This window comes from Lynx rufus, unplaced genomic scaffold (genome assembly GCF_022079265.1).
Source record: "Lynx rufus isolate CCGP_SWC_20201006 ecotype Redwood Valley unplaced genomic scaffold, mLynRuf1.p SCAF_3, whole genome shotgun sequence".
In the NCBI taxonomy this organism is placed as follows: Eukaryota; Metazoa; Chordata; class Mammalia; order Carnivora; family Felidae; genus Lynx; species Lynx rufus.
The window spans coordinates 85254623-85266552 of NW_025814845.1; the positions used below are offsets into that span (position 1 = coordinate 85254623).

The 11930-nt window shown below is 40.4% G+C and overlaps 1 protein-coding gene and 1 pseudogene across 2 annotated transcripts in view; one reads left to right on the forward strand and one right to left on the reverse strand.

Moving 5' to 3' along the window:
- The window catches only part of PPA2 (inorganic pyrophosphatase 2), a 90007-nt gene extending 84046 nt beyond the window's left edge, over window positions 1-5961 (reverse strand). For both annotated transcript variants that reach the window (XM_047091431.1, XM_047091430.1), the window contains exon 1: window positions 5774-5961. In XM_047091431.1, the coding sequence (XP_046947387.1) occupies window positions 5774-5948 (175 nt within the window). In that variant the 5' untranslated portion in view covers window positions 5949-5961. The remainder of the gene's footprint in view (window positions 1-5773) is intronic.
- Window positions 5962-10869: 4908 nt separating this feature from the next.
- On the forward strand, window positions 10870-11084 carry LOC124521119 (guanine nucleotide-binding protein G(I)/G(S)/G(O) subunit gamma-10-like; annotated as a pseudogene).
- The last annotated feature ends 846 nt before the right edge of the window (window positions 11085-11930 follow it).

Genomic DNA, 11930 nt, shown 5'->3' on the forward strand with positions numbered 1-11930 from the left:
CTCTGCACTGACAATACGGAACCTGCTTGGGATTCTCTCTCCCTCTCTCTCGGCCCCTCCCTAGTTTGTACTCACTTACTCTCTCAAAAATAAATAAACATCAAAAAAAAAAAAAAACCTGGTCATTATATTTGCCACATGGAAGTCACATTTTGACAAAAGCAGTTTGGTAGAATAGTAGTGATGAAAGCCTGCCTGAGGGTGATCCTTAACAATTTCGTTGACATTTAAGAGTAAGAGACTAGAGGGGTGCCTAGGTGGGTCAGGTGGCTAAGTGTCCAACTTTGGCTCAGGTCATGACACACAGTTGATGGGTTCGGGCCCTATCTGGGGCTCTGTGCTGACAGCTCAGAGCCTCGAGTCTGCTTTAGATTCTGTGTCTCCCTCTCTCCCTGCCCCTCCCCCACTCATGTTCTGTCTCTGTCAAAAATGAATAAACGTTAAAAAATTTTTTTTGAAAAAATAATAAAAATAAGAGATTAGAAAAACGGATGTATAACCAGGAGAGGCACCTAATGCCTAAGAAGCTGGCTATTGCACTGGGTGGGGGTTGGGGTCGGTAGGAGCCTAAGTGCTAGAATGTAGAAGGCTCTGCTGGGGCAATACCATCAGGTTGTTCTACTTCCCTCCAAACACTTTCTTCAATTTCTGTAGAGGAAGCCAGCCAATCCCACAAGTCCTAAACCTGCATGGTAAGCATCTGTGTGCTATTCCATAATAAAACTTATATCGACCCCTCGATAAGTGCCACATCCCACCCATAACCACTCTGCGGTTCTGCAAGGAGTCTGGCTTCTTAAACTACAGACTCTTGACACATATACTTAAGCTGGGATTTCATACATGCTGTTTCATCAATAACCACAGTTACAACTATTTTTCATGTTCCATAAATATTTTGAAATCTCCCGCTCTGATGAATCCTTCTTATTTGTTGTTTTAGGGTTATCCTTTTTTATTCACTTACTATCAATTCAATAGGAAATTTATTAGAGGGAAAATCCAACAAACAACTGTAGTCACCCTACCATCCTGTCTTGATATTTCACTTTGTCAAAAATCAGACTGCATCCCTGAGCATAAACTAATGAATTCTTTCAGGCCCATCAATATACATACACTTGACATGGCCAATGTCAAAACTTTCCCTTCAACTAGACTGAATTGAAATTTTATTCTATTATTTTGTAAATTACCTATGTTTTTCTCTCATAACACCAAGTTGTATCAGGATCAAAGTTTATTAATGGTATTAGTAAGTTTATTAATGGTATTAGTAAGTGAGAAAATGGAATGGAATGCAAAACCGGTATTTGGTTTTATGTATATATACAAAATAGCTACATGGATGCCAAGTACCAACAAACTATTACATATTATTACTAAAAGCATTTCTAGAGACTTACTGGAAGCTTTAACAATGAAGAATACCAAGTACAAATAATTCTTCAATATTCACACAATAACCATAATGTTCTATATGTTCTACACAGAATTCAAATTCCATGGTATGAGCCAACTTAAAAAAAAAAGGTTACAAAACTCATATATTTAAGACTCAAACACACATTGTGTGGATTATTCACAGAAAATTTTAGTAAGTTCAAATGTATGGTACATTCAACTGCAGATTCTATCATCTACCACTCAAATGATGTACTTAAAAGAAAACCAATAGTAACTTTAACTTAAGCACATAGTTAGTATAAATGACAAAACAAATTCATTCATTGTTAAAGAACTGCATGATTCATTCTCATGCTAAATAAAAGCAATGTGAATTACCTACAGCATTGTTTCTCTAAATAAACCAGTCACTTGCTCCCTACTATCCCATAGTAACAAAAGTGCAAACTATGAAAAGCATAGCTTCTACTCATCTTTTGAGAAAATGTAAAAAACCTGAAATAATGAATTTTCAAGTTATTAGCAAAACAAAAACATACAGACTATCAAAGGAACATTGACATGCAGTGCTTATCTTTGGTCCCATATAAACAAGTCTAACTTCATCATGATTTCACAATTAATTCAAAAGACTGCAGGGCAGTATCCATTAAAACGGAGGCCTAGGAATTAATACATCGAGACATATTCAAAAGATTCAATTTTATCCGCATCCTTTTGTTTTCACCCTTCACAGATTATAAGAATTTTGGTCTTATATCTTGAACTCAAAAAAAAAAAAAAAAAAAAAAGGAAATAACATAAGTTAAATATTTACCATATGCCATGTGTGCGACACTGATCATATTTACACATTTAACTACCACAGCAGTTCTATAATATTATTAGCATTATCCCCATTTTGCTGATGGAGAAATTGAGCTGAGGTCCAAGACCATTAAGACATGCCTATTAGTGTAGAATTGTTTCTTTGATACACATGCTTTGGGAAGTTTCAGAAATCATCTCACCCAGTGCTTCCCCAACTTAATTCCACAAAACTCTGGAGTCACTATGATATTAACAAATGTGATGAGAAATAAGGGCTCTAGGAGTCAAAATTTTAGGACAAGTTACTTCACATCAGAATTTCCCAGAACTTTAATACGTACTGTGACTCTCCAAGATGGTGATAAAATGGGAAGTGTTCTGCTCATTTATTAAATCATGAAGCCCTCTGTTTAAAGAAACCTAATAATAAACTATGGTACATCTGTGCTCAACTCGGCACAGTTTGGGAAATGATCATCTAGTCCAATTTCCTCTTTCTATGGTTTAAAAAAATGAGTTACAGATAGGTTAAATGACTCACTCAAGGCCACACAGAAAGTTAATAAAGGGACAGGGCTGGCACCAAAGGGGCCTGGTGATTCCCTGCAAGATCCCTTTTCCTCTACATCATTCTGTCTCACTTCACTACTGTTTCTAAAAAGTCCACACTAATTAAAAAGGAAAAATAAAGAAAGTATTAAAGTTATCATTTATTCTGATTCTTCTGAATAGCAGTAAAGAGAAATAATTTGCAGATATGAAGCTCAAAAATGGTCTACCTCCCAATGCAGTAGTATTTCAGGGAATTGGGATATATTTGGAAATGTGGGAAATCATTCCACTCTAATAATGCTGAATAACACTTTTCAGCCAAGTGGTGCTACACTCGTATATTTTTTTTTAATGCTTGTTTATTTTTTTTTTGAGAGAGAGAGAGACAGAGCATGAGTTGGGGAGGGGCAGAGAGAGAGCGGAAGACACAGAATCCCAAGCAGGCTCCAGGTTCTGAGCTGTCAGCACATAGTCTGACACGGGGCTTGAACCCACGAACCACAAGATCATGACCTGAGCCGAAGTCAGACGCTTAACAGAATGAGCCACCCAGGCGCCCCTCATATTTTTCTTTGAAGTCACGTACAACTACACTCTACTGCTGCATGTAGACACTGCCAGAGTTCAAAATACCCAATCTGAGACCATCCTTAAAAGGAGCAATGTGTTCACTGTTTTCCTCGTACTCCCTCACACTGAAGGGGCTTCCTTTCACTTTTCCTACCCCTGCCAGCAAGCAGTACGCAGTCCTGGGCCAAGGATGCCATCTGGTGTTTTGGTTCAGGAACTGTTTAACCCTACACAGCCTTCCAATTACAACCTCACCACCTGGCCCCTCCCCCAAACCACCCTTCCTTCCAATTCTTGCACATTTACCTCAGGAAACCTTTTTTTCTTGTTTTCTGTCATTTATCCTAACTGGGTAAAAAAGATATCTCTGGCGTTCTAGTTAAGGACAACTCATGAGTCTGAAATACACTTGTAGCTAGAGAAACCAACCATGGTGAGTGGCCAATTCCGCCCTGGAGATGGCCTAATAGAGGCCCTGTCCAAGAGAGAATGTCAGAATATCTAATATTGATCCAACACCTTCAATCAATGAATGGCAGCACCAACAAGGACCTTGAAGATCAAATGCTAGGTCAACTGCGTTATTTTACAACTAAAGACACTGGCCCTGTATGAAATGAAGCAATCACCTGCCCAAATAACAGGAAGTGAGAGCTCATACCGCAAAGTCAGGATTAAGGACTGACTCTCCATTCCAAAGCCAGTGCTCAGTCAACTATGTCATATGCTCTAGGCTCCTCAAGATATTGTTTCTCAGCCAACATGCAAGTAAAATATTTTTCAGTGTCTTTATATTTTCCTTAATTACTATATAATAATATAATATATTGGTATTATGACTCTCTTGAGAGCAGGGCCCATAATGAAAATCTCCCCAGTGCCATGTCTAACAGCGTCCAGCACACTTCATAAATACGTACTGACGTTTTTGGTCTACTATTAACTGTACTTCTTGCAAATCTAGAATAATTTTACCATGCCATGTATGTTAGACAAGCTTTTATCTACTCAAAAACCTAAATGCCATTTCATAACACTCTTTCAATAGAAAATGGTGCCCAAAGTCATCACATCATACATAACCTTTGGTAACACATCCATTCAGAAACTTGGGACTTCTTGTTAAGGGTTCCTCTCCACCTGATCAGTCTTGACTAAACAAGGATGTAAAAAAAATATGTACCAAAGAGGAAAAAAGCAATCAATTTTGAAGAATATGGGTATTTCACTATCAGTTGCATCATAATCCTAAGAGTATACAAATTCAGTTTCCTCTTCCATAAAATACCCTTCGACGCTAAGTTCAGTTAAGGATACGTGTAAACATTTTATAAATTACAGGTATCAATAATGAGACAGGTATTATTAATAATAATTTATATTCTATACACTCTGACTAATCACTACATACACTTCACCTTGTAATCTTTACAGCCCTGTTTCACAGATAAGACAAAAAACAAGGCGTAGCAAAGTCAGAAACTCATCAGAGGTCACAGAGCCAAGAGCTGAAAAATCCAGGATTCGGGCTTAAATCTGAAAGCCTCCAAAGCTGGTGCTCCAACGAGATGGGCGATCAGGCAAGGCCGACTTCACAGAAAGAGTACTCCTCCCCTTAGGGCTCTGAAATCAATGAGGCATGAAAGCAACTCGACCAACCTCGATATTTTCGCGTTATTGCTAACCTACACGGTGCAACATGGGGCTGCAAAGAAAAATGAGAATAACGGGAACCCGGGTCATTTTCCGCCTTGGCCGGCCAGCTCAACGCCCTGCAATTCGTGTCGCCCTCTGGGGCTTGTTCAATGTGAGGAGGACACTGGCTACCCTGAGGCCCACTAGGCTCTTGACGCAGCACAGCATTCAAAGTGCCAACCTGTGAGTATAAATTCATGCTTCTGAGACAAGATCCTTGGCCAGAGTCGCCCTAGAAAAAGACCCACGGGACGAGGAACCTCCGAAGTTCTGCCTGCCTCTCCAACTGCAGGCGGCCCTCCCCGGGAGGAGGAGCTTGATTACGCGCCCGAGGAAGCCGTCCAGAGGGCGGATTCTGCGCTTCCCTCCCACGACTAAATTACGTTGAGCCCGGAATGGCGGCAGGGACTCGCCTAAGGCTGCGCGGCCGCAGCGGGGTACCGCGGGCGTCCCTGCGCGCTCCGCGCCCGGCTCGGAGAGGGCGGTTGGCAGCGCCCAGGGCGACTCGGCGCGGCGCCGCCGGCTGCCCTGCGTCTCTGCGCTCCGCATTTGGGGGTTGGGTTCGCCGTCCCCTTCGCTGGCTGCTCCGTGGCTCTGCGCGGGTCCCCGCGTGCGGGCAGGCGGCCTGGGCCGCTCGGCCACCCAAAGGAAGGAGGGAGGAGGCCGCGCGGACCATACAGGCTCCAGCCCGAGCCTCCTCTAGGCGCGCCGTCCGCGGGAGTCCCCGCGAGCTACTTACTGAAGAAAAGGCGGTAATCGGGGGTGTAGGGCTGGCCGCGCTCCTCCGTGCGGTAGAGGGCCATGGCGCGGTGCGGCCCGGGCCCTGTACTCGTTCCCGGGGGCAAGCGGGCAGCAGCTGGGGCCCACGCGCGCCAGCCCCAACCCGTGCGCAGGAGCGGCAGCAGCACGCGCATGGCGTAGACGGCGGTCCGGCTCTGCGCTGGGCGGTGCTGGGGTCCTGGCAGAGCCTCGCGCCGGCGTCCCCTACTGGCCGGAGTCAACACTCTGGCCCCGGGTCTGGATCTGGATCCCCCACCCCAGCCAATCTCTGGTTGGAGAAACGGGAGAAATGGGAGTGCCCAGCAAATTGCAGTAAGGTACACTGTATATGAGCAGTGAAGTCAGGGCTCAAAGGTAAACAAAACAACATCCACCACCCCTGAGGAGCTCATGGTCACTTATTAATGTGTATATGCGTTCGTGCCTTCACCAATCCAGTCAATATTTACTGTCATAATATTATCTTTATTATAATGATATATTGAGTGATAATTATGTGTCAGGCGCTGCTCTAGATCCTGTCCAATGTAGGAGACAAGCATCACACACACAAAAACATCGTAAGAATGATCAGACCTCCTTGTGAAGATTTGACCTTGACACTGACTTCTAGAGCAAAAAAAAACCATTAACTTCTGTGCAAATATGTTTGTATCATCAATGCTATCTCCTCCATGAAGCCTTTCCTATTTAACCAAACTAAAGGTGATTTAGCCTTTCTTTTTCTTATATTTTCACTTCTACAGTGGCACTTGGTACTGTACCCAGGTCTTTGTAAACATATCTCACCAACCCACTGGATTGTTAATGTGCTAAACACTTAGGAATTAAGATTTAGTATCCTTTCTGGTTGTGGCAGCATGCCCTGCATAAAATAATGGCTCCTTTGTCGTGGCGGTAAATTGCTCCTGGAAATCCTTTTTTTACCAAATTTTTCTATTAGCATATGAAATTCTAGTTATTCACTTTCCAGAAAAACTTGTGAAAACAGTTGTTGCTAAGTAGTATCTCCACTTCACATTCTTTCCCCATCTCAATTCAGATGAGCTTCCTCCACCTTAAGATCATCAATGTCCTCCTTGTCAATATAAAGTTCAATTCTCACATATCAAAGAGAGAATCCAGAAGAAAGCAGTAAAAAAGGTTTTTCATTAGAAATTAAAACTTAATGTTAAATATCTGTTCAGTTAAAAGTGAAAGCAAAAAGAGTAGCAATTTTACAGAAAGAGGCAAAAAAATGCATTTAAGATCTTTGCGAAAACTAAGTGAAATGGTTTTAATGAAAAGAGAAGGCATTTTTAAAATCATCTCTTAAAGCACTGTAATAAAAATTGGCTTCCAAGTGAACTGTTCCTGTGCTCAATGAATACATAAATTCATGAAAAATATAATTCTAACTTAAAATCACACCTCTTACAAGACAAACATCTTTGCGCAGATTGTTAATTAAGTTACATTGACTAAGTCATGATTATGGATCTGATTCCAGTCTAAACTAGTTTTTTTTTTCCTCTGTTCTATAGCTACAAGTACATCCCTGGTTCTCGATGTTAACAAGATAGACAAGATTTTTTAAAAATTGGCTGAAACAAACCTTTACTTACAAAATTCTGTAGGCAGAAATGTTACCAAGATGGCTCTATAGCTATCATGTAACTTTATAGAGAGAGAATAATACTTATATCTAGATGGTGGTCAGAATTTTGATCAACATAAATGTCCGGAAGGCGGTGAAACAGAGCTCTCCCATATTAGAGAGCCAAATTATTTCTATTTCGTTGCTCTTCTGTGTTTGATTTCCATTGCTAAGGTCACCCTAATAGTTTAAAATGACTACTACAGCTCCAGCCATCACATCTTCAGTTCACCTAGTAAGAAAGGAGGAAAAAAAACAAAAACAAAAAGAAGGGTGTGCCCCTTCCCCTAAGAACACATCCCAGAAACTATATAACTACTTTTACTTGCATTGCATTAAGCAGCACTTAGTCTACAGGCCACAACTAACTATAAACTAGGAGCCTTTTTTCTGGGTCATCAGAGGCCTGGATACAAAGTAGGAGCCATACTACTACAGACGAAGGGAAAAATGAATAATGGAGGACAAACTTCAGTCTGCCACAAATGCCATTTTCTTTCCCAACAGTCCAACTTTCTTGGAAAGGTCTGTGGGAATTCTACATGTTTCTACTGCAACTGTGAACTGAGTTCACATTCTTCGCTACAGAGCACCTGAGTTCTTTCAATATCACAAATTATTTCAGGACAGTTAAAATTACAAGACTGGTCTACCCAATTTCCAGAAAGGATCTCTAGAAGATATTGTTAATAACCATTTAGATTCTCTACTTAGATTGTAGATCATAAAATGTTTTTGTCAACAGTGGTGGCTTTGTAATGTGTCAGCTTCCTTAAGCTAATCTATAGGGCGGACTCTCCCGTAAAAGGTCGGGGTGGGGAGTTTCTTTTGTGCATACATCACAGTGGCTGTATAATTTTATTGTTTCCTCATGTAGAAAAAAAAGCTTCATTGTTCTATTAACTTTTGAAGTTCAGATGTTTCAACAAGACAAACCCCACTGAGACAAAATTGTGGGCTATTTTCTAATGGTCTATAGATTCTCAGAATAAGATTAAACCCCACAGAATATTCTGGAGCTTAAGTAGCTCCAGTTAGAGTTGTCAGAGTAGAACCAAAATCACTGGGCCTTTATACTCCAGTAATTGGATATGGGCTTCCCTGGAAAGGGTATGGCATGGGAGAAGCAGCTAAAGCCATCCCTAAGAAGGCTGACAACTAAAGTGAAAGACTTTCGTTAAAGATGGTACAAAACCAGTATTTTCCACAGCTGTGAAACTGTGCTAGAGATAGGAGTTGGAGCTAGAGAAAAATGAGATAGTGATCCCAGTTCTGTTTTTGCTTTTAGCATTGGTAAGTGTAATACAAAATCTAACTTGGATAGAGTGGTCATTTTCTGAAATGCTGAATTATCCTAATGGGAAATAAAAGAATTTTGGAATTGTGGAGTAGTCATTTATGTGTGATATTTTGTAAAAGCAGCATATGTCTCTCAAATTCATTATTATCCTTACCTATAACAGGTAAATAAACAGGTTTAAAAATGTACCAGTTGCCATTGCTTGTGCTTGCGAGCCAATCAAAATATGACAGGGGCCCCTGGGTGGCTCAGTATGTTAAGCATCTGACTCTTGGTTTCAGCTCAGGTCATTATCTCATGGTTGGTGAGTTCAAGCCCTGCATTGGGCTCTGCGCTGACAGTGTGGAGCCTGCTTGAGATTCTCTCTCTCTCTCTCTCTCTCTCTCTCTCTCTCTCTCCACTCTCTCTCTCTCTGTCCCTCCCCTACACATGCTCTCTCTCTCTGTCCCTCCCCTACACATGCTCTCTAAATAAATAAATAAATAAATAAATAAATAAATAAATTTTGTAAAAAGTGGTTTAATACATACACACACACACACACAAAGAACTCTTAAAAATAAGAAAATAAACAATTTTAACAATGAGTAAAAGAGGGGCGCTTGGGTGGCTCAGTCAGTTAAGCAACAGACTCTTGATTTCCGCTCAGGTTATGATCTCGTGGTCATGAGACTGAGTTCCATGTTGGGCTCTGTGCTGAGCAAGGAGCCTGCTTAATATTCTTTCTCCCTCTACCCCTCCCCCCTTGCACTCCCTCTCAAAAACAAAACAAATAAATAAAAATAAAAATGGGTAAAAGAACAAAATAGAAATACTGCAAAGTGATTGAATAAGTTTGTGGGTGATAGAGGCTAATAGTCCCCCAACATCAGTACTCCCCTTCTTTTATAACAAAATAATTTTTTACTTTTCCAAATAAGAACTGTACTTTCCAGCTTCCCTACAATAGGTCTGAGCATGTAAGTAAAGTCCACCAGTGGGATATCTAGGAACATTCTTCAGGAAAATGTGGTGTACATATATACATAACAATATTATTCAGTCATGAGAAAGAAGGGAATCCTGAAATTTGTGGCAACATGGATGGACCTTGAAGGCATTATGCTAAGTGAAATAAGCCAGGCAGAGACAAATACTTCATGATCTCATTTATATGAGCAATATTTTTAAAAAGGAGGTAGAGCAAACTCAGGAAGAGTATAATGTAGCTGCCAGAGACTAGCAGGTGGAGGAAATAGATGGTAGTCAAAAGGTACAAATTATAAGTTCTAGGGATGTAACGTACAGTATGATGACTATACTTAATAATCATTATATACTTGAAAACTGCTAAGAGAATAGCAAGAGATCTTAAATGTTTGCACCACACACACTTACAAAAAAAGATAATTATGTCAGGAGATGAAGCTATTAACTAAGCTTATTTTGGTAATCATTTTGCAATATACACATGTATATATATATTTGCAATATACACGTATCAAATCGTCACACTAGACACCTTAAACTTACACGATGTTATATATCAATTATAGCTCAATAAAGCTAGGGTGGGGAAAATAAGGAGGCAGGTAGATCATCCTTTACCTTTTCCTCTTCATCATTTCTTGCATTCTGTTACTTAGAACTTCGATGCTTCCTTGTCCATGAAGATAAGGGTCACACCTTTGAGGAATGGAGCTGTGAACTGAAAGGAGCTTGTTTGTACCCCACAGGACTTTGTGGAGCAGAGCTACCATATTAGCTCTAGAATACATATCCCTGGACTTCTACATGAGGGACAAATAAATATCTTACTTAAACCACCAATATTCTTTTTTTGTTTCTGTTTTCTGGTTCTCCTAGCTGAATTTAATTCTCATCTTAATTTTCTTCTTTTTGCAAAACAAAATTTGTTAGGAGAAATTCAGACTAATTGGAGACCGACCCCCACTTTACTACCTATCTAATTTCATTCAAAATATTGTGAAAATATTCCATGAACTGTTACTTATCAAGTATTTAAATTAAGTTACTTGTATTACTAAGGGAAAAAAATATGGAATGATTTCAACTCTAAAAGCCAAATGAAATGATATTACAAGAGAACTTTAGGCCCTCGGAGCCCGGCGCGGCCGTCATGTCTTCAGGGGCCTGCATGAACAGCCTTCCACACTGGGTGGAGCAGCTCAAGCTGGTGGAGAGGGTCAAGGGCTCACAGGCAGCTGCAGAGCTTCAACAGTTAACTGTGCGCCGAATGCCTGCGAGGATGCCCTGGAAGTTTAAGGTGTAAGTGCACGTGTTCCAGCTGGAAGCAACGCCTTCCAGGAGCCCAGATCCTGGGCTTTATCCTAAAGGCTGTAGGGAAGAAGTTCACTAGGGAATGCTTTTAAGCACAAAGTGATGAATAGCTGCCTCCAAGTCACAAGAAAACACTTTTCTCCAGCCAAATGACTTTAGATATTTCAGACCTTTCCTGTGGCCTGGTGCTATAGCCAAAATTCTACAAAAATTGATGAATTTTTCCACTCAGGTAAGGAGACTGGGTGAAGGAGTAGACTTTAAGTAATAATGGCCTGAGTTCTTCTCAGGCCATTTTATTCTATAAAATAAAGTTCTTTTATATGTAAGACAAACAAAAATGTTACCACCAAACACACCTCTTTCATAAGCGAATTACTGGTGTTTCTATATGCCTGGAATATTATGTTCATTTTATTTACTGGATGTTTACATTTTGGGAAGGAAAACATTTTTGTTTGCTAAAAAATTGAATATTTATAATTTGTTGTTCTTAAGATTTTTATAGCATATCAAAACTGGTTCATTTCTTGTGAATTTACAGTTTCTACATGAAGACAAACAAGTTTAGAAGAGGGGGAAGAATAGGCTTTATCAATCAAATGACGTCTGATTTTTCTATTTTTTTTAAATGTTTATTTTTGAAGGAGAGACAGAGTGTGAGTGGGGGAGGGGCAGAGAGCGAGGGAGACACAGAATCCCAAGCAGGCTCCAGGCTCTGAGCTGTCAGCACAGAGCTCAACTCAGGGCTAGAACTCACCAGCTGTGAGATCATGACCTGAGCCAAAGTCAGACGCTTAACTGACTGAGCCACTCAAGCGCCCCATGGTCTGATTTTTCTAAATGAGAAGACTATTTTATTTGTAACACTAAACATAGGAGCTATTTCTTAGCAAACTT